The sequence below is a fragment of the Schistocerca americana genome, chromosome 8 (assembly GCF_021461395.2).
Source record: "Schistocerca americana isolate TAMUIC-IGC-003095 chromosome 8, iqSchAmer2.1, whole genome shotgun sequence".
In the NCBI taxonomy this organism is placed as follows: Eukaryota; Metazoa; Arthropoda; class Insecta; order Orthoptera; family Acrididae; genus Schistocerca; species Schistocerca americana.
In genome coordinates, this window is record NC_060126.1 from 99,402,372 (window position 1) to 99,423,672 (window position 21,301).

Sequence of the window (21,301 nt, forward strand, 5' to 3'; positions counted from 1 at the left end):
GACCTGTATCTCGAACTCAGCAACACAGTATTGAATGAAGATACTTCTTACACATGTGTTTATGGCGCTTCCAAAAATTCCTTTCTTCTAGGTGATTTTTCCACCTAAAATGTCAATGACACGAAATTGTGTTAGAGGTATTTGTGTAGTGTTAGTATGCAAGCGATTGCGCTATCGCGTCCGAGTGTGCTAGTGTTGGTTGACCCTGTCTAAACACATCAAACACGCATTAGCGGTCACTGAGCACAATTCACAAAAATAGCAAGTGATACGGGTACAGCACAAAAACATAGAGCCTTTTATTTAGTTGCATAGACGACATTAACAGGAGGTAAGCAGCTCACCCTTGTCCTTGTCGCCGGTGAAGAGGCCGTGGAAGCGCACGCTGAGCCCGGCCACGCTGAGGATGTCGCCGTCCAGGTGCACGTCCACGTAGTGACGGCCCTCCTTCACGCTCTTCACGCCGTGCAGCACGTTCTTCGACTCCACCTCAGCTGCGGGGCACACACCATGCGCTACAGCCGTAAAGTTAAGCGGAGCGGCAACGTTACAGGATACAGTGAGCAACGTCAACATGCGGACGCTATGAGACTTTCACTTTGTAGCATCTTCATTACTTTATTTTTAACAAAACAACTTTATATTCAGGTAGATGTCCGGTAAATAAAAGTACGAACTTTTCTTACACAACTTGTAACAACTGTTAAATAATACGATCCAAATAAAATAGTTCGATTTTCACGGTACCTCAATATGCAGACATTTGTCAGTGTAGCATTTGTTTCGTTCGTTCACGCCAATTTATATACTCTAAGTTGGAAGGCTGTTTACAACCGTGGTCGAGTGCCCAGACAGTACAATACCTAGAATAATTAATACAAGTTTTCATACACGACTACTTGTGATTTTTCATAACGAGAAATGTAAATCACATAGACAACTTGCTGCCATGCTCAACACGACTAAAAGTATTTTATAGATATCGTTAGACGATTCAAAAACGAGGACCGTAGAGACTCCATACCTCAAAAGTGCCAACCAAAGAAGTTGGACGCACGTGAGAAGAGGAATCTATTACGAAAAATAAAGGAGGATCCTACGCTGGGTGCATCTAAATTAGCAACTGAGCTTCTACACGAGACTGTAAAGAAGGAACATCCTAAAAAGAAACACAGAGTAGTGAAAGATATTGGCTAAAGTGGAAAATAGGCTAGGAAGAAACCGTATGTAAGTGAACAGAATCGGAAGCAGAGAGTCGACTTACCCAAAGAGTTTATTACGCAAGATGCAACATTTTGGCACACGTCATTTTTAACCAAGAAAGTTAAAATTTTCGGGGCGGATCGAAGAATGGTATGGTCGAAGAAGAATGAAGAATCTAATGTCATGAATTTAAAGCCGCCTGTAAAACAAAGAGGTGACAGTGTTCTTGTCTGGGATTGTATATCCATATTTCGACAGGGTGAATTTGTGTTCATCGACAGTATCATGGACAAATACGACCATCTCACATATTAAAAATAATTTACGCGAAAGTGCTGAAAAAATGAGGATACCAAACACGTTCGAATTTTACCAGGATAATGATCCGAAACATAAGGCTCGCATTGTGCAAGAATATTTGTCGTACAACTGCCTGAAAGTCTTATAACCATGACCTCCACCACCAGACCTCAATATTACTGAGAATGTGTCGGGAGAACTACAGCGACGTAATAGAAAAGCACAAATATGTTCCAAAAAAACTCTGAAACATCGATTACAAGACGAATGGGACGGTCTATGTACTGACTATTTAAAAAATATTATTATCAATATGCCGCAGCGTTTGAAAGAAGTAATACAACAGAATGGCTACCCGACAAGATATTAAAACGAAAGTTTTTCAACAAAAAACTTCCTTAAATAATAATGGTTGGTCGGTTGGTTTGGGGTATCAAGGGACCAAACTACAGGGTCATCAGTTGCTTTTTCCTGATGCAAGTAAGGTTCAAGGTACAAAAACACCAAAAGGACGTTTGCGAAAGTAAAAGGGGGAAAAGGGATGGGGAACCACATCAAATAAGAAAACGAATGGAACCAACAAAAACGGGGAAAACATACACCACAAGGAAAAGTAGAAGAAGGTATTAAAACCATAGAGCAGATGGTCTGGGTTATCTGATCACAAGATTAAAAGTGGATGAGCAAGGCACTCTGCAACACATTAAAATGTCCACCACAAAAAGACAAGATGAAATTAACACATCTAGGGAAAAGACGACCACCAAGACAAACAAATGCAAAGAAAGGGCGACAGTTAAAATGGAGGGAGGGTGGTGGCCTTGGTGAGAAGGCTAAATGCCCACCCATGGATGGTACGATAAAAATCCGCCTTACGAATAAAACGTAAAACGAAATCTGCTGTTGAGGCATTGTCGCCCAGCACCGAAGTTAGGGTGTTGAGAAGGTTATAAGTCCGCCGCAGAGCGGCTAAAAATGGGCAGTCCAGCGAGATGTGGATGATAGTCATACGTGAGACCCAGTGACACCGAGGTGGGTCCTCGCGACGGAGAAGGTAACCATGCGTTAGTCACGTACGGCCAATGCGGAGCCGGCAGAGAACGACAGAGTCCCTGCGAGAGGCCCACATGGAGGACTTCTGCACATTTGTAGTCTCCTTAATGACACACAGTTTATTGTGTAGTATTGTGTAATATGATCACAGGTCAGTTACGAGCATGCTGATATCCAGAAGCGGTTTCCGTGTAGCCTGTTTGGCCAGCTTGTCAGCAAGTTCATTTCCTGGGATTCCGACGTGACCTGGGATCCATACAAGCACTACAGAATGACGACAGTTTCAGGCATAGATGGACTCCTGGATGGGCGCTACCATAGGATGGCGGGGGCAGCACTGGTCGATAGCTTGTAGGCTGCTCAAGGAGTCAGTACACAAAAGAAACGACCCGCCAGGACATAAGCGGATGTGCTCAAGAGCATAAGATATGGCCGCCAGCTCTGCAGTGAAAACACTGCAGCCATCTGGCAAAGAGTAGTGTTCAATATGCCCTCTGTGAACTTAGGGGAAGCCAACGTGACCATCGGCCATCGAGCCATTGGTGTGAACCACTTCAGAGCCCCGGAACACATCAAGAATCGAGAGGAAGTGGCAGCAGAGAGCTGCGAGAGTCCTTAGGGCCATGTGAAAGGTCCAAGCGAAGCTTCAGGGAAGGTTTACACCATGGAGGTGTATGTGAATGGACCTCGAGTAGATGTGGTAAAGGGAAAGACTCCCGTTCAGACGGAAGCGATCGGACGCAAACCCCAATCGAGAGCCAGCAGTGTTCGGGAAAACGAGACGGTAATTCGGATACGCAGGAGAACTACGAATGTGTGCAACGTAACTGGTGAGGAGTTGTGCATGCCTAACGTTCACTGGAGGAACTCCGGCCTCCACCAGAACGCTGGTCACCAGACTCGTCCTAGAAGCTCCCGTCGCTAGTCGAACGCCACAGTGGTGCACTGGGTAGAGTAAACGCAATGCTGAGGGCGCCGCCGAACCATAAACCACACTCTCATAGTCAACACGGGACAGTACAAGGGCTTGGTACAGCTGCAGCAGCGTATGGTGATGAGCACCTCAGTCGGTGTGGCTCAGTCTTAAGAGTAAGGTGACGCCAGCACTTGTCCTTAAGCTGACGAAGATGGGGAAGCTAACTTAAGTGGGTGTCGAAGACCAGTCTCAGAAAGCGGTAAGTCTCCACTACAGCAAGTAGTTGGTCATCGAGGTAAAGTTCTGGATGGGGGTGGACGGTACGGTGACGACAGAAGTACATCAAGCAAGTTTTGGCGGCCAAAACTGAAATCCGTGAGTGAGGGCCCACGACTGTGCATTCCGTATAGCTCCCTGCAGCCGGCATCCAGCTGCAACAGTAGAACAAGAGCAGAACGAAATACAAAAATTGTCAGAGTATAGGAAGGGAGACACTGACGATCCTACTGCTAATGCAATATCATTGACGGCAATTAAAAAGAGTGGGACACTCAGTACAGAGCCCTGTGGGACCCCATTCTCTCGTATATGTGGTGCACTATGGGAAGCACCGACGCGAACTCTGAAAGTGTGGTGTGACAGAAAAAAATCTGTATAAAACTAGGGAGTGGGCCCCGGAGACTCCTCCCCCCCAAGCAGAATACCGAGGATGTGGTGTCACTAAGTGGTATCGTAGGCTTTCATGAGATCGAAAAAGACGGCAATAGGTTTTGTCGCTGGGAAAAGGCTGATCGAATTGCAGACTCCAGGTACACAAAGTTTTCGATCGTGGAGCGTCCTCTGCGAAAATTGCCCTGGGATGGAGCCAGATGGTCCCGAGACTCAAGGAGCTAACACAATCGCTGGCTTGCACAGAACGTTGGTGGGGTTGATGGGACGATAGCTGTCAACATCTAGTCGGTTCTTCCCGGGCTTTAGCACTGGAATGACACTTTCCCGCCACTGCGATGGGAATTCGCCATCGCTCCAATGCAGTTGAAGACAGCAAGGAGGCTACGTTGGGAATCCACTGACAGATGTTTCAGTATTTGCGAATGGATGCGATCTGGGCCAGGGGATGTGTCAGGACAGTCAGCATCGGCAGTGAGAAATTCCCACTCACTGAATGGAGCATTATAAGGCTCAGGGTGGTGTGGAGCAAAAGAGAGGTGCTGTCACTCCACGCTCCGTTTGAGGAGACGAAAGGTGGGGCGATAATTCTCCGATGCAGAGATGCAAGCATAATGCTCAGCAAGATGCTCTGCAATTATGTCTGGAGCGGCAAGTAAACCACCATTTTTGGAAATTCCAGGTACACCTGCGGGGTTATGATAGCTGTAAAGTCGGCAGAGTTTGGTCCAAATCTGGGAGGGGGAGGTTCGTATTCCACATGTGGAGACATAGCTTTCCCAACACTCCTGCTTCGTTCGTATGATGAGGAGGCGAACCTGTGCTCAGAGCCATTTGAAGGCAATAAGGTTCCCCAGGGACAGGTGGCGCTTATGACGTTGGAGGGCCCACCTACGGTCTCTAACGGCTGCAGCGATTTCCGGCGCAGGAAGGGAAGTAATGTCTCTTAATTTTTTATGTGAAAACTCTCATCGCTTTTTAAATAAAACAAAAGTTATTAACATACTGCATCTTTATTCTTCATGTTTGTAAATTTCTCAACATAGTCACCCTGGTGACCTGTTTGTTGATACTGTTACTGTGGAATGTTTGACTTTGTTGACAGAACAACACCATCACCTCTGCTTGCGCCGCTTCATAACTTCAATGTGAAGTCCTCTAATGTGTTCTTTAAGTTTTGGAAACAGAAAGATATCGGATGGGGTCAAGGGACTGTATGCAGGACGATCGACGACAATGAACTCAAGGTATCCGACTGTTGCAGATGTCATAGCGCTCGTGTGTGGTCTGACATCGTCATGGTGAAGAAGAGAGGAAAGGGTGCGCCATGTGTGAACGAACTCTACGAATTTGAAACTCGTTTACAGCATATTGTTTCATATGCGCCGATATAGTTACTTAATCACCGCCATGTTACACGTTACAGTTCAGAACCCTCTAGCGACAGTGGAAAGCAAATATGAAGAATAATTATACTGAATGTTACTCACGTTTGTTTTATTTAAAACCATCGAACTGATTAGCTCTGTCATTTCCGTCTGTGTTCTATTTTTTTCTACTTAGAGATATTAATCATAATTCCGCTGTTATGTCTGAATTTCGTTTTCCATTTTTTTACATAAAAAATTCGCAAGCTTTACTTTTCAGCACGCCTCGTACAAGTAACCTATACAGTTAAGTGCCACACGTAATAATAACGCCGCTAGTTTATAAGTTATTGTGACAGGCTTTAGGATTCAATGCATGGTTTGTAAAAATAAGACTAACGATATATGGTAACATTTTTTTTCACATATCATCGAGATCAGTGTATGTTAATACTGCTACCCACTCTCGTCACTGTGAGCTGCCACTAAGGCTTTGATGATATCCGTGTAGATGGTGCGTTAAACACCACTCATCATTCTTATAAGAAAGCCATGGAAAACATTAAACGGACAGCTGTTCTGAAAACGAGTGCAATGTACTCGTATTGCCACGGAATCACCTCGCCTGGTGTCTGTTGCAGTTCTGTTGTTATCTTTCAGGAATCAGGAAGCTGTCTGAAAATTTTGTCATATTGTAAAATACACACTGTGGTTTCAGCAGTGCTGGGCGTCTAGAAATATCCCCTCACGTAGATATCATATGGTATTTGTCTCGTGGACACATTATGACTTGGGGTCCCCCTACACTATGTGATCAAAAGTATCAGGACAGCTCCAAAAACATGTTTTCCACATTAGGTTCAAATGGTTCAAATGGCTCTGAGCACTATGGGACTTAACATCTGAGGTCATCAGTCCCCTAGAACTTAGAACTACTTAAACCTAACTAACCTAAGGACATCACACACATCCATGCCTGAGGCAGGATTCGAACCTCTGACCGTAGCGGTCGCGCGGTTCCAGACTGAAGCGCCTACAACCGCTCCGCCATCCCGGCCGGCTCATATTAGGTGCAATGTGCTGCCACCTACTGGCAGGTACTCCATATCAGCGACCTCAGTAGTCATTAGACATCGTGAGAGAGCAGAATGGGGCGCATCGCGGAACTCACTGACTTCGAACGTGGTCAGGTGATTCGATATCACTTGTGTCATACGTCTGAACGCAAGATTTTTCACACTCCTAAACATCCCTAGGTCCACTGTTTCTGATGTGATAGTCAAGTGATAGTGAAGGGCTACCTACAGCACAAAAGCGTTGAGGCCGACCTCGTCTATTGACTGACAGAGACCGCCGAAAGTTGAAGAGGGTCGTAATGTGTAATAGGCACACATCTATCCAGGCCATTACACAGGAATTCCAAACTGCATCAGGATCCACTGCAAGTACTATGACAGTTAGGCGGGAGATGAGAAAACTTGGATTTCATGGTCGATCGGCTGCTCATAAGCCACACATCACGCCGCTAAATGCCAAACGACGCCTCGCTTGGTGTAAAGAGCGTAAACACTGTACGATCGAACAATAGGAAAACGTTGTGTGGAGTGACGAATCACGGTACACTATGTGGCGATCCGATGGCAGGGTGTGGGTATGACGAATGCCCGAATTTTATTGTTGGCACAACACATGATGGCAGATGACGTTTCTATCATGGAGCGGGGTTGAACACCTTGCTGTTTTGCGTGGAACTATCACAGCACAGGGCTACAGTGATGTTTTAAGCACTTCTTGCTTCCCACTGTTGAAGAGCAATTTGGGGATGGCGATTGCATCTTTCAACACGATCGAGCACCTGTTCATAACGCACGCCCTATGGTGGAGTGGGTACACGACAATAACATCCCTGTAATGGACTGGCCTGCCCTGCACAGAGTCCTAACCTGAATCCTATAGAACACCTTTGGGATGTTTTGAAACGCCGACTTCGTGCCAGGCCTCACCGACCGACATCGATACCTCACCTCAGTGCAGCACTCCGTGAAAAATGGGTTACCATTCCCCAGCAGGTGATTTAAGTAATGCCTGCGAGAGTGGAAGCTGTCAATAAGGCTAAGAGTGGGCCATCACCATATGAATTCCAGATACCGATGGAGGGCGCCACGAACTTGTAAGTCATTTTCAGCCAGGTGTCCGCATACTTTAGATCACTAAGTGTATGTTTATCAACAACGAATGGATGTGTTCTTTCACTTCCTTCGTGTTGTTCTAGTTTTGCCATTTAGAAGTATTAATCAAAATGCCGCTATTATTTCCTATTTTGTTTTCCATTTTTAGAGTTCCGAATCTCAGTCGGAAAACCGGAACCCTAATAAGATTACTTTGTTGTCCATTTGTCCGTCTATTTGTCTGTGCGACTATTAAAAATAATGTTGTCACGAACGGGTGGACGTACCAAGTTGACATTTACGTCTCATATTAAGATCCATGTTCCTTGGCGGTGTAAAAAATTTAATCTTCTAAGTCAACGTCATCAAAAGATATGGACACTTAATACACATATTTTGCCTCAGCAAAGTCACTCACAGAAAAGTATAGGATACTACTCGTTGACGTACAGTCATGATATTTGTCAAGAAGCAAGGTTTCATAGTACACGCAAGAAGAAAAAAAAAATCTGACAATTGTACATTTGTAATTATATCACACGACGTTTTTTTCATTTGTCTCCCGACTGTGTGTCTGTCGTTCTGTTACGAATTCTTTTTCTCAAGATCGGATAGATGTATGTCTTGCCTGTATCGCTATCGATTACAGTCAAATATCGTCGATATTCTCGATTGTCAGGATGCATGAACTGTCTACACACATAGTTAAACCTGGACGGAACCCTCAGTTCGCGCCGGCCGAAGTGGCCGTGCGGTTAAAGGCGCTGCAGTCTGGAACCGCAAGACCGCTACGGTCGCAGGTTCGAATCCTGCCTCGGGCATGGATGTTTGTGATGTCCTTAGGTTAGTTAGGTTTAACTAGTTCTAAGTTCTAGGGGACTAATGACCTCAGCAGTTGAGTCCCATAGTGCTCAGAGCCATTTTTTGAACCTCAGTTCGCGAGTCCTATTCGTACATATCCTTCTACATGTCTGTGTAATCTCATTTCCGCTATCTGTATTCTTAGTGTATCCAAGTTTCACTTCCCTACACTAAATCTGAAAGTGACTAGCGTTTCATAAAATTTCAGAAATGTGCCTTTCTTTCCCAACGGTCTTGCCTCTTTGTAAGCACCGGTTCTCGTCAGAGCATCGAAGTTAAGGAATGTTGGGTGTGATCAGTACTTGGATGGGTGACAGCGGGATACGCTATGTCTATTGGTTACTTTCTATTTCCACTTACTGCAAAGGGAGGGGGCGTTGAGTTATTGATCACCAGACGTTGCGCGGACTTCCTGGTTTGAATCCCAAGCTTCTCCGCGATGTCACACGAATTGGGGGCATTTGACACTGTTGATGGTAATCATTCCTTCGGATGGAGACCTTAAGCTTACCTGACCCCTTAGTGCTAATCAAGAGGAGTAGGGTACGGGCTGGTAGAAGGTTTCACCCTCTCACTTCCTTACATCCACAACAAAGCAAACCCGTACACTACATTGGAGAAGCACTCATTATAGTCATCCACACGCCCCTAAGAGACAGATACACACTTGACAATTCATGACAGGTAAAGGGAAGGCAACTGCGAACGATCTCGACTAGGATCTTGCATAGTACAGTAATGAATCCTGCATTTGCTGCCCTACGATCAATGCTTCAGTATGGGACGACACAGACATTGATTCTTACCTTGCTTCCTTTGTAATGTTCGTTTAATAGTATCACTCTTTAAGTTAAATTTCTATATCGTGTCTAGAAAATTAATTTCGCCTGACATGTGATATACTTCATCCCAAGGATTTAAAATTTTTACTGGCCCTAATATTACCCCTTTTATTATAATATTTGATCTAATTTTGTTCTCCCATCAAACTACTTAGCTTCCGTTTCGTTATCAAATAACACAGATTTTTTGTACTTCATATGCTGCCGTTTGCAGTTTATTTTCACTTTTCACAACAATTACCTGGTCGTCTAGCAATAGCATCGTCATAATGTAGTCTCGATTTTAATATTAAAAGAGTAATACGGTAGTTCAATTATCCATTCCAAAAGGAATTCATCTACGTATGTACTAAAACGCACGTGTGATAAATACACTCTCGTCTTAAACTTAGGTTGATGGTCTCTGAATTTTAATTATTTTTGTCTGCTATAGATACATGAGACTCTTCATATATACTTTTCAGGACTTCTGTTTCATAACACTTATATTTATATATTCGTTAACTACAGGTCATGCTGTAGGTCCTGTCGAGTCGTGCGTCTGTACTATATGAGAGAATTATTTGGTTGCAGAAGCTGAAAAGAACGTATTACGTGAGATACGGTGTAAAAACTGTTGGCTGACTCCAAACCAAGACGACAACATAGTTCCGTGTTAATAGTCACCACCATAATCGCTCGTCACAGGAGAGAAGAAAAATAAAGCAAATTACAGGTTTTGAGTTGAGTTGTTGTCAGTTATCGGCTACTGAGCCACCATTCCGTCCCGGTGTCTGCCATATTCACACAAACAACGCAGGTTTACGTAGTGCTTGTGTACCGATCACAACTACCATTAAGGCACATTTCACAAAATGTGGAAATATTTCGTAAATATCCAAAATCGGAAAACCACTCTACACTAAACAATCTATTCCTATCACTTGTTGCAGGAGGACATCTTGAGCTTAAACATAGGGTGACTGGACAAAATATTAGTCATACTCTTAAAATAGTACACTGGTCTCTTTGGAGCGGTCAGATGGTTATAAGTGCCGCCAAGAGATCATATGGCCCTCCAACGCCTATGTAAATTGTAAGTGTCAATCCACTGTATGGATGATCGCAATGAGATGGGTCAATGTGAAGACGTGACAAAATACCAGAAAGGAGGTATTGTGCTTGGACGTGCCCATGAATGATATATTGATGTCGACATATTGAAAACACTCAATATATAGTATTGATGAACTGAAGCGAACCTACATATAGTTGAATCTTCGATATACTCGATGTGCCGATGTTTTTTTATTCTGTCCATCGAATGGGTAATACCAACTTTCTTACGTATTTGCTGCGTCATCTTAAATCATTTTGGTCGCTTGAGACTGTGACCATCATACATCACTACACATGAATTGGAATTCTAATGATCTTTTAATAATCTGATATCTCCGTTAGGAAGAACCACCAAAAATCCGCTGAAAATTTGGAAAGATCATAAAACAGAATTTACCAAATTGTACACTCTTGGAAATGGAAAAAAGAACACATTGACACCGGTGTGTCAGACCCACCATACTTGCTCCGGACACTGCGAGAAGGCTGTACAAGCAATGATCACACGCACGGCACAGCGGACACACCAGGAACCGCGGTGTTGGCCGTCGAATGGCGCTAGCTGCGCAGCATTGGTGCACCGCCGCCGTCAGTGTCAGCCAGTTTGCCGTGGCATACGGAGCTCCATCGCAGTCTTTAACACTGGTAGCATGCCGCGACAGCGTGGACGTGAACCGTATGTGCAGTTGACGGACTTTGAGCGAGGGCGTATAGTGGGCATGCGGGAGGCCGGGTGGACGTACCGCCGAATTGCTCAACACGTGGGGCGTGAGGTCTCCACAGTACATCGATGTTGTCGCCAGTGGTCGGCGGAAAGTGCACGTGCCCGTCGACCTGGGACCGGACCGCAGCGACGCACGGATGCACGCCAAGACCGTAGGATCCTACGCAGTGCCGTAGGGGACCGCACCGCCACTTCCCAGCAAATTAGGGACACTGTTGCTCCTGGGGTATCGGCGAGGACCATTCGCAACCGTCTCCATGAAGCTGGGCTACGGTCCCGCACACCGTTAGGTCGTCTTCCGCTCACGCCCCAACATCGTGCAGCCCGCCTCCAGTGGTGTCGCGACAGGCGTGAATGGAGGGACGAATGGAGACGTGTCGTCTTCAGCGATGAGAGTCGCTTCTGCCTTGGTGCCAATGATGGTCGTATGCGTGTTTGGCGCCGTGCAGGTGAGCGCCACAATCAGGACTGCATACGACTGAGGCACACAGGGCCAACACCCGGCATCATGGTGTGGGGAGCGATCTCTTACACTGGCGTACACCACTGGTGATGGTCGAGGGGACACTGAATAGTGCACGGTACATCCAAACCGTCATCGAACCCATCGTTCTACCATTCCTAGACCGGCAAGGGAACTTGCTGTTCCGACAGGACAATGCACGTCCGCATGCATCCCGTGCCACCCAACGTGCTCTAGAAGGTGTAAGTCAACTACCCTGGCCGGCAAGATCTCCGGATCTGTCCCCCATTGAGCATGTTTGGGACTGGATGAAGCGTCGTCTCACGCGGTCTGCACGTCCAGCACGAACGCTGGTCCAACTGAGGCGCCAGGTGGAAATGGCAAGGCAAGCCGTTCCACAGGACTACATCCAGCATCTCTACGATCGTCTCCATGGGAGAATAGCGGCCTGCATTGCTGCGAAAGGTGGATATACACTGTACTAGTGCCGACATTGTGCATGCTCTGTTGCCTGTGTCTATGTGCCTGTGGTTCTGTCTGTGTGATCATCTGATGTATCTGACCCCAGGAATGTGTCAATAAAGTTTCCCCTTCCTGGGACAATGAATTCACGGTGTTCTTATTTCAATTTCCAGGAGTGTATAATACTCCGTTAACATATTGTATAACAGTCGGCATATCTTTCGCATCTCAGAGATTATTTTCACTGGCGGCAAAAGTTTTGGATGAACAATGAAATCACCTGAGGGGCAAAAGACTGGGCTTTTGTAAAGTACAGTAAACAAATATGTGGACTTTTTAAAAACTGTATTTTTATAACAACTTTCTTTGTAATTTATAATAAAAGGTTTCCGACTTTGTGAAAGTATCTTTTTCAGTTTCACTTCCATGCATTTCTAAACCGTATACGTATTCAGTTGCAAAAAACAATCGACGTAATAGGCATGCCGATACAACATTCTATGTATTGTAGTAAGATGGATGCTATCACATGAAACATTGCATCGATTTATTATTATTATTATTATTATTATTTTAATATCCAGGTCTACTCAGAAAAACCAGGGGCAACCTGGCACGTGTCACGTACAAAGATTGTTGCCAGAGGTAATGATAGAAAAAAGCCATTGGAGCAGTTGAGGTTTCCTCCCTACACTTTTCGATATGTAGCCAATAAGCTGCACCATCGCAATTGGAAAGAAAAATAAGTCAACTAGATTTTAAAAAAGTATAATACTATATTATCAGTAAAAGACTATAATCGAAATGAATTTAAATGGTTTTGCCAACAAGAACCTCTTCTTACATTCTGCTTAAATCTTACGAGTTAGAGACGCAATTCTGGTACTCACTCAGATTCATTTCAAAACGCCCTTTGCCTTCAATTTTCTCTCCTTCGAATGTGAAATTGATTTTGTATCTTCCTGTCATTGTCACTAATGGACTTTTGCCACCCACGAAGACCGTATAGTCGTCCAGTTTGGCGCTGCAAAATGAAAAGAAGATGATTACGCTTTAACATCTGTCGACGACCAGGTCACTGGGGAGCTCTACACACACACACACACACACATACACACATATATATATATATATATATATATATATATATATATATATATATATATATATATAGGGTGAGTCACCTAACGTTACCGCTGGATATATTTCGTAAACCACATCAAATACCGACGAATCGATTCCACAGACCGGAGGTGAGGAGAGGGGCTAGTGTAATTGGTTAATACAAACCATAAAAAAAATCACGGAAGTACGTTTTTTAACACAAACCTACGTTTTTTAAATGGAACCCCGTTAGTTTTGTTAGCACATCAGAACATATAAACAAATACGTAATCAGTGCCGTTTGTTGCATTGTAAAATGTTAATTACATCCGGAGATATTGTAACCTAAATTTGACGCTTGAGTACCACTCCTCCGCTGTTCGATCGTGTGTATCGGAGAGCACCGAATTACGTACGGATCCAAAGGGAACGGTGATGGACCTTAGGTACAGAAGGGACTGGAACAGGACATTACGTCCACATGCTAACACCTTTTTATTGGTCTTTTTCACTGACGCACATGTACATTACCATGAGGGGTGAGGTACACGTACACATGTGGTTTCCGTTTTCAATTACGAAATGGAATAGAGTGTGTCCCGACATGTCAGGCCTATAGATGTTCAATGTGGTGGCCATCATTTTCTGCAAACAATTGCAATCTCTGGCGTAATGAATGTCGTACACGCCGCAGTACATCTGGTGTAATGTCGCCGCAGGCTGCCACAATACGTTGTTTCATATCCTCTGCGGTTGTAGGCACATCACGGTACACATTCTTCTTTAACGTACCCCACAGAAAGAAGTGCAGAGGTGTAAGACCAGGAAAACGGGATGGCCAATTTATGCGTCCTCCACGTCCTATGAAACGCCCGTCGAACATCCTGTCAAGGGTCAGCCTAGTGTTAATTGCGGAATGTGCAGGTGCACTATCATGCTGATACCACATACGTCGACGCGTTTCCAGTGGGACACACTCTACTCCACTTCGTAATTGAAAACGGAAACCACGTGTGTACGTTTACTCATCCCTCATGTTAATGTACATGTGCGTCAGTGAAAAAGACCAATAAAAAGGTGTTAGCATGTAGACGTAATGTGCTGTTCCAGTCTCTTCTGTACCTAAGGTCCATCACCGTTCCCTTTGCCGTTCCCTTTGGATCCGTATGTAATTCGGTGCTCTCCGATACACACGATCGAACAGCGGAGGAGTGGTACTCAAGCGTCAACTTTAGGTTACAATATCTCCGGATGTAATTAACATTTTACAGTGCAACAAACGGCATTGATCACGTATTTGCTTATGCGTTCAGATGTGCTAACAAAACTAACGGGGTTCCATTTAAAAAAACATATGTTTGTGTTGAAAAACATACTTCCGTGCATTTTTTTATGGTTTGTATTAACCAATTACGCTAGCCCCTCTCCTCACCTTCGGTCTGTGGAATCGATTCGTCAGTATTTGATGTGGTTTACGAAATATATCCAGCGGTAACGTTAGGTGACTCACCTTGTATATACAGGGTGATTCAAAAAGAATACCACAACTTTAGGAATTTAAAACTCTGCAACGACAAAAAGCAGAGGTAAGCACTATCTGTCGGCGAATTAAGGGAGCTATAAAGTTTCATTTAGTTGTACATTTGTTCGCTTGAGGCGCTGTTGACTAGGCGTCAGCGTCAGTTGATGCTGAGATGGCGACCGCTCAACAGAAAGGTTTTTGTGTTATTGAGTACGACAGAAGTGAATCGACGACAGTTGTTCAGCGTGCATTTCGAACGAAGTATGGTGTTAAACCTCCTGATAGGTGGTGTATTAAACGTTGGTATAAACAGTTTACAGAGACTGGGTGTTAGTGCAAAGGGAAAAGTTCTGGACGGCCGAGAACGAGTGATGAAAATGTAGCACACATCCAGCAAGCATTTGTTGCAGCCCAGGAAAATCGACTCGCAGAGCTAGCAGAGAGCTGCAAATTCCACAATCAACTGTATGGAGAGTCCTACGAAAAAGGTTAGTTATGAAACCTGAACGTCAACTACCCGAGGCGATGGATCGGCCGCCAGGCAGCCCGTGACAGAGCACTTCATCACTGGCCTCCAAGAAGCCCTGATCTTACCCCCTGCGATTTTTTCTTATGGGGGTATGTTAAGGATATGGTGTTTCGGCCACCTCTCCCAGCCACCATTGATGATTTGAAACGAGAAATAACAGCAGCTATCCAAACTGTTACGCCTGATATGCTACAGAGAGTGTGGAACGAGTTGGAGTATCGGGTTGATATTGCTCGAGTGTCTGTAGGGGGCCATATTGAACATCTCTGAACTTGTTTTTGAGTGAAAAAAAACCTTTTTAAATACTCTTTGTAATGATGTATAACAGAAGGTTATATTATGTTTCTTTCATTAAATACACATTTTTAAAGTTGTGGTATTTTTTTTAATCACCCTGTATTATGCATTCAAAAATTCTTGTATTATGTAGGAGAAGTGGTCAATAAATATGATTTCTGTTTTCGTTTCTAGTTAATTTTATTTTCTACTAAATTCTTTATAACAGTGTGTAAGTAGTCAAACATTTTTGCAGCTGAAAGTCTCATTTCTTTCCGTACCACACTGTAGTTGACTGAACGATATTCTGAGTCATTTCTCCTCCTACTATCACATCAATATATAAAACTGTTCTTCTCGAACTGTGATTGATTCTTGACAACAAACATCATAAGAAAGTCAATATGCTAGTTGCCTAACGATCCCTCAGTGAAATATGTTATGGAAGTGAGGAATTCAACCTTCCAATTCCTGTTTACTAATGTCTTCAAATACCTCACAGACACGAATCTAATAACGTCCAGTGTATGTTGTTAACTAAGCTTCACAAAGAAAGTATTCCATTAAGACCTGTAGTGTCTTTAGTTCACTACCTTGCCATAAATTAGCCAGAGTTAGATTCACTAAATAGAACAAAAGCTAAATTTAAACAAACATTGGGAGTACCTAATTAGCGCACATAAGTCAAAACACTGAAACATGTACCTACTCCATCTAATGTTAACCCAATCTCATTTGGTATCAGTAGTTTGTTTTTCAATATTACAGTTGGAGAGACTATGGAAATTTTAAAAGAATTGTTACATTATATCAGAACAAATCCATTAGATACAGAGAATATAAGATTGGCAACTGAGGCACGCTTAAAGTAAAATTAATTTCAGTTTCAACAGACACTGTACAGTCAGTCAGTAGCAATGCAGTCGTCTTTGAATCGCCTATTAGCTGAAATGTTTATGGATAATTCTGTACAAACCTTTTTAGATAAGAGCCCATAAGTTTTAAAATGCAATGCTGGATCAGGTATGTCGATGATGTACTGTGCTTGTAGACAGGAACCACCAAGCAGGCAAAAACATTGGTTTAAGATATACAGGAAAAAAACATTGGTTTAAGATATACAGGAAAGTAAAAAAAAATAAAAATAAAATGAATTGTTGAGTGTCATGTAACATTTTGTCTAATGGAATATCTTATATAGACACCTTTTATTAACCTGACACGTTCCACATCATTACGAAGTGTCGTACTCATGATCTATGGAACAAGTACTAATCTAATCTAATCTAATCTACTTCTAGAGACTTAGTAAACCTGTCAATTCTCAGCATCCTATAACATATAAACACACAACCTTCCGCTCTATGGTACACTGCCTGCTACCTACATCACAAACCAAATCAGAGTTTGAAAATGAATTAAAAATAATTGAATAAATTGCATACAGGAATGACTACAGTCCTATCTCAATTGATAATAAACTCATCAGAAAGGAGAACCAGAGGATAACAGTCACTTAATCACACTGACAACACATAGACCCCCATGCTGTATGTTCCTAGGCATGACTTGACAAGTACGTCCAGAAAATTAAAATCCAGGAAATGTACACCACATTTTTATACTAGGAATATTGTTCCTCACACTCTGTTCAAGAGTAAAGACAAGATTCCACCTTATAACATAGTGGAATCTATAGGATTTCCTGTAATTTCTGTGGCAAATTATTTGTAAGACAATAATATGAGGCTACTAGACTGACTCAATGTGAAAGGAGTTAGAGACTTAAAAAAGAAAAATTCTGTCTTTCCTCAAAATCCTCAAAAATTCTTATGATGTGATATTCTTCATTAGGAATTATGGGCAGAAATCAGGCATCAACTGACATTCTGGCTATCAATGAACACCACTCACAATGACTTAATCCATAAGTATCAAATGCAGTTCTATTATTTATTCTTATTAAAGTAGCAGCAGTCAGTTAAAATTTTTCTCGCCATTACATAATTCTCTTGTTTTTATTCCACTGACTCCTTCCTCCCCTCTCCTCTCATCTCTTTTCACTGTTCTTCTCATTCGACAGTTTTTTTATTCATATAGCATGTAATCCGTGCCAGTATTCGCTCGTGTACGGGTTTTGGCCTGTACATTCTTATACTTTTAATCTTCGTTCACAAAGTAATATAATTTTTTTTGTGTAGATATTTAGTCGTAAGAACGCACATATTTGTGGGATGAAAATCTTTGTAAACATATTGTCTGTTGGCGTCTGTCTCGGGATCTTCGGCCGACGTTTGTTCCACGATTTTTCTGACGTTTTGCCAGCACGAGTAGCTGACAGTCGAAACTTCATACTCTATTGCTAGCGGTGGAAAGGATTCTAGACCGCCGGAGATTAGATGTACTTGTCGCGCCAACGTCTGATGATTTTCACTGGTTAATTTTGCAGTGGTTCTCCCACTTCTAGCTGCAACGGTTGTTCGCTGCAGCACGGAAATTCAAGATCAGTTAACTTGAGGCTTCCCTCTTTCTTGTTGAAACTGTTGTCATATTTGTGGATTTCTATGCCTTTCCCGAACAAGACAGAGCGATAGCTCTTCTCCAAGCAATAAATTCCGAGTAGTGCTCCACCACGGCCGATTTCTCCTCCTGACCCACCCTGCAGTATCGTGATCCTGGTGTTGATGGCTAGACTATCATTCCCACATAGACTTTTCTTCAACATGAACGGGGAATGTGTTGTACTGGCGACGTTACAAGTGGGTTCCTATTGTCCTTTTCTGATCCAAGACACCCTCTGATCTTCATAGCTGATCTGTAAAACTTCCTTAGGCCGAGTTTGTGCAGGATAAGGGCGATTCTGTCCGTCAGCCTGGGGATGTAAGACAGAAAGACTTTACCCGGCATTTATTTTCTAACGTTTCACATGGCGGGGTGTTATTAGATTTCGTGCCTCTTTTTATGCAACTGGTAGAGTGCCTATGCCCTTCAGAACACTTTCCAGGTGTTTCATAGTGCGTCCGAGATGCTGCAACTCACATACCTTACACGCGTTAAGAACGTACTAATCATTCCCTTTTTGTGACGTGGATGATGACTTGACAGTTTATAAAGGTACCGGTCCGTGTGTGTCGGCTTTCGATATACGCTGCGTGCTGGTTTCTCATCATTCCTCGTAACCAGCACACCTAGAAAGGATAGTTGTTGCTCGTTTTCTGCCTCCATAATAAATATTAAATTGGCATGGAGACTGCTCGGGGGTGTTAATAAGTCACGGAGTTGTTACTCACTACGGCTCCACACGACGATGGTATCGCCGACGTATACCTGTACCTGTACCAAAAATTAGGTCGACATCTCCTCCACACAGAGGAGTAGTACAAAATTATTGAGGCTTCAGTGGCCACTTATTGACAAATTGCCTGTTGGCTTCGGTCTCACCCGACATTTGTTGCATTCAGCTGTCGTCATGGTTGCCGTGCCGTGGCCATCGGCGTACTCTGTCCTCTTCGACTAGAGTACGTCGTGGAAATTTTGAGATTCCAACCGTTATCCAACTCGTAGCACGGTTCATTAGATTTTCTGGCAAGATTTATCTACGTATTCTTTAATACTAAGGTACCAAAAACATGCTGTGGGCACTGTTATTGTTGTATCGTACACCACTGAAAGTCCGGTGGACATACAATGGTAACAGCGCACACACGCATATCTCGACTGCAGTGTAATAGAAGCATAAGTCATTTACAGTTCACTGCATTTAGGTAGTGAACGTTCTGCAAAAATATGTACCAAACATGGTTTGCCGCACACATTTTACTAGTATTTGCATCTGAAATTGCTTAGTCTAGCGTAGAAACAGCTGTAAAATACGGAGAATAAAACAAAACAAAATCGACTGTACTGAAAGGATTACATTTCCATGCCGTGTAACATTTTCTCGTCTGCTTTTATTCCTCCGTCTGCTGTAATGATATATTAAACATAAGTAAGCAAATGAGGAAACATTCAGCTTTTTTCAAGAATTCATTATTAACTAGGAAAAGAAAAGGAAAAAACCAGTTTTTTCGATTAATTGTAAGTTACTTACTTGGCGCGTTCCAACCAACTGCAAACAAATAAAAAGCAACGACCCAAGAATGTGACCTTAACATTATTATCTCGACTTTGTTCAGGTTAAAACACAAAGGCTCTTTGTTGCTTTTATAAATGGGAAACTGCCCTATTACTGGGTGCCGTTTTTAAATTTAAAATCGCCAGTAAATTAGCAGTCTTTAAATTAAGAAGATGTGCCGTATTACTACTACTGAATACTGAAATACTACCCTTACAAAAGTCTTCCGAATATTTTCTGATTCTGTAATTGCAGATCAAAGAATTAAAAAGGATAATTCTTACCTCCGGAAATATGTTTCCTAATTACAGGTTTTCGGGTTTCCTAGTTATGGGTAATAAACAAATACAAAAATTTAATGATTAGTATCATAGCCTTTGTTCGTATTAATTTTTTGTTTCAAAAGTAAAAAGTGCTGCATGACTTTTTGTTATTCTGCAGAAGTTTCAGTCATAAGAAAAATGCTCAGTCCTGTGTTTTTTGATACAGAAGTCACATTTAAAACTGTACAAGTATCACCGTCGACACTTGCACATAGCTCTAACACAAGTGAAAGCAACCGCTGCATTTAATCCAGGTCTCATTGGACTTGTCAGGTGACCACAGTTGGTCGCAGTATACTCATATGTGCTCCTTGTTCTCTTCATATTCATGGTTTAATGAAGGCTTGAAATGGAGTCTTTCTCACCATGATCCTGCCGTTTCGTGGCTTACTTGTTCTTTCTTACGAACAGCTTCCTTTTGGTAGCCTCAGATATTGAAGGTCTGTCACATGTATCAAATGAAGCTCATGGAGTAGGTTTTGTTGAATGTGATGTCTTCTCTGTTGTCTTTGCATTGCCAAGTGTTTGCAATAATAATACTATAATAAGTTGTTGTACAGAATGAAACAATTTAATGATTGTTATATGTCTATGAGGTCCACAATGTAAGTTAGTAATAAACGATATCTGAGGCAACGCACTATATATTTACGTCGTTAAAATCTTTGGTTTATGTTACTGGTTCGTGTTCTATGAGACAAACTAAGTTATAAATGTATATTTAAGACAAATTTCAGGGTTCTGTGCACAGGAACATATTGTAAATAATTCAATCACCGTTTTAAATTTATAATCTTAGTGCCATATTACGCTAACAAGTGCATCTTATACGTTTTTGTAGCAAAATGAAACCAAAACGAACAATTGGCTGCATCCAGCTAGCAAAATTGTAATATAATATCATTGGTCCGCCCGAAGACGAGAGTGTAAGCTCTCGAAACGCGTGGTGGGATGAAATAAAGAGTGACTGAGACAGATAATTGTTTTATTTGAAATTTTATTGTCGTAAACAGTCGCAGTTCCTTACAACAGTCCAACATGGACGACATAATATTATGGCTTTCTTTTCGTCTTTATCTAGGTACTGCTCCAAAGCCTTTTTAAGAGGAGATAAAGTCAATACTACTGCTTTTCCTGCACTTGGTATTGGGCTTGATGGCGGAAGTACAGAAAGTGGACTGATTTCAAAAGCAGAAATCGCTGTTTCTTGCCTTGCATTGGTTGCAATCAACAATGGCTCTACTGCGGCTTCTGAGGCCTCATCCGCATTTTCTGCTGATTGCTGAAGAGGAAAATTCACAGATGAA

General features: G+C 42.7%; 1 protein-coding gene across 1 annotated transcript in view; it reads right to left on the bottom strand.

Annotated features, from left to right (window-relative positions):
- The window catches only part of LOC124545593, a 109,387-nt gene that overhangs the window by 20,017 nt on the left and 68,069 nt on the right, over window positions 1–21,301 (bottom strand). Inside the window, exons 4-5 of the mRNA XM_047124541.1 lie at window positions 13,017–13,150; window positions 345–494 (exon numbers count right to left, since the gene is read on the bottom strand). Coding sequence (XP_046980497.1) covers window positions 345–494; window positions 13,017–13,150 — 284 coding nt within the window. The remainder of the gene's footprint in view (window positions 1–344; window positions 495–13,016; window positions 13,151–21,301) is intronic.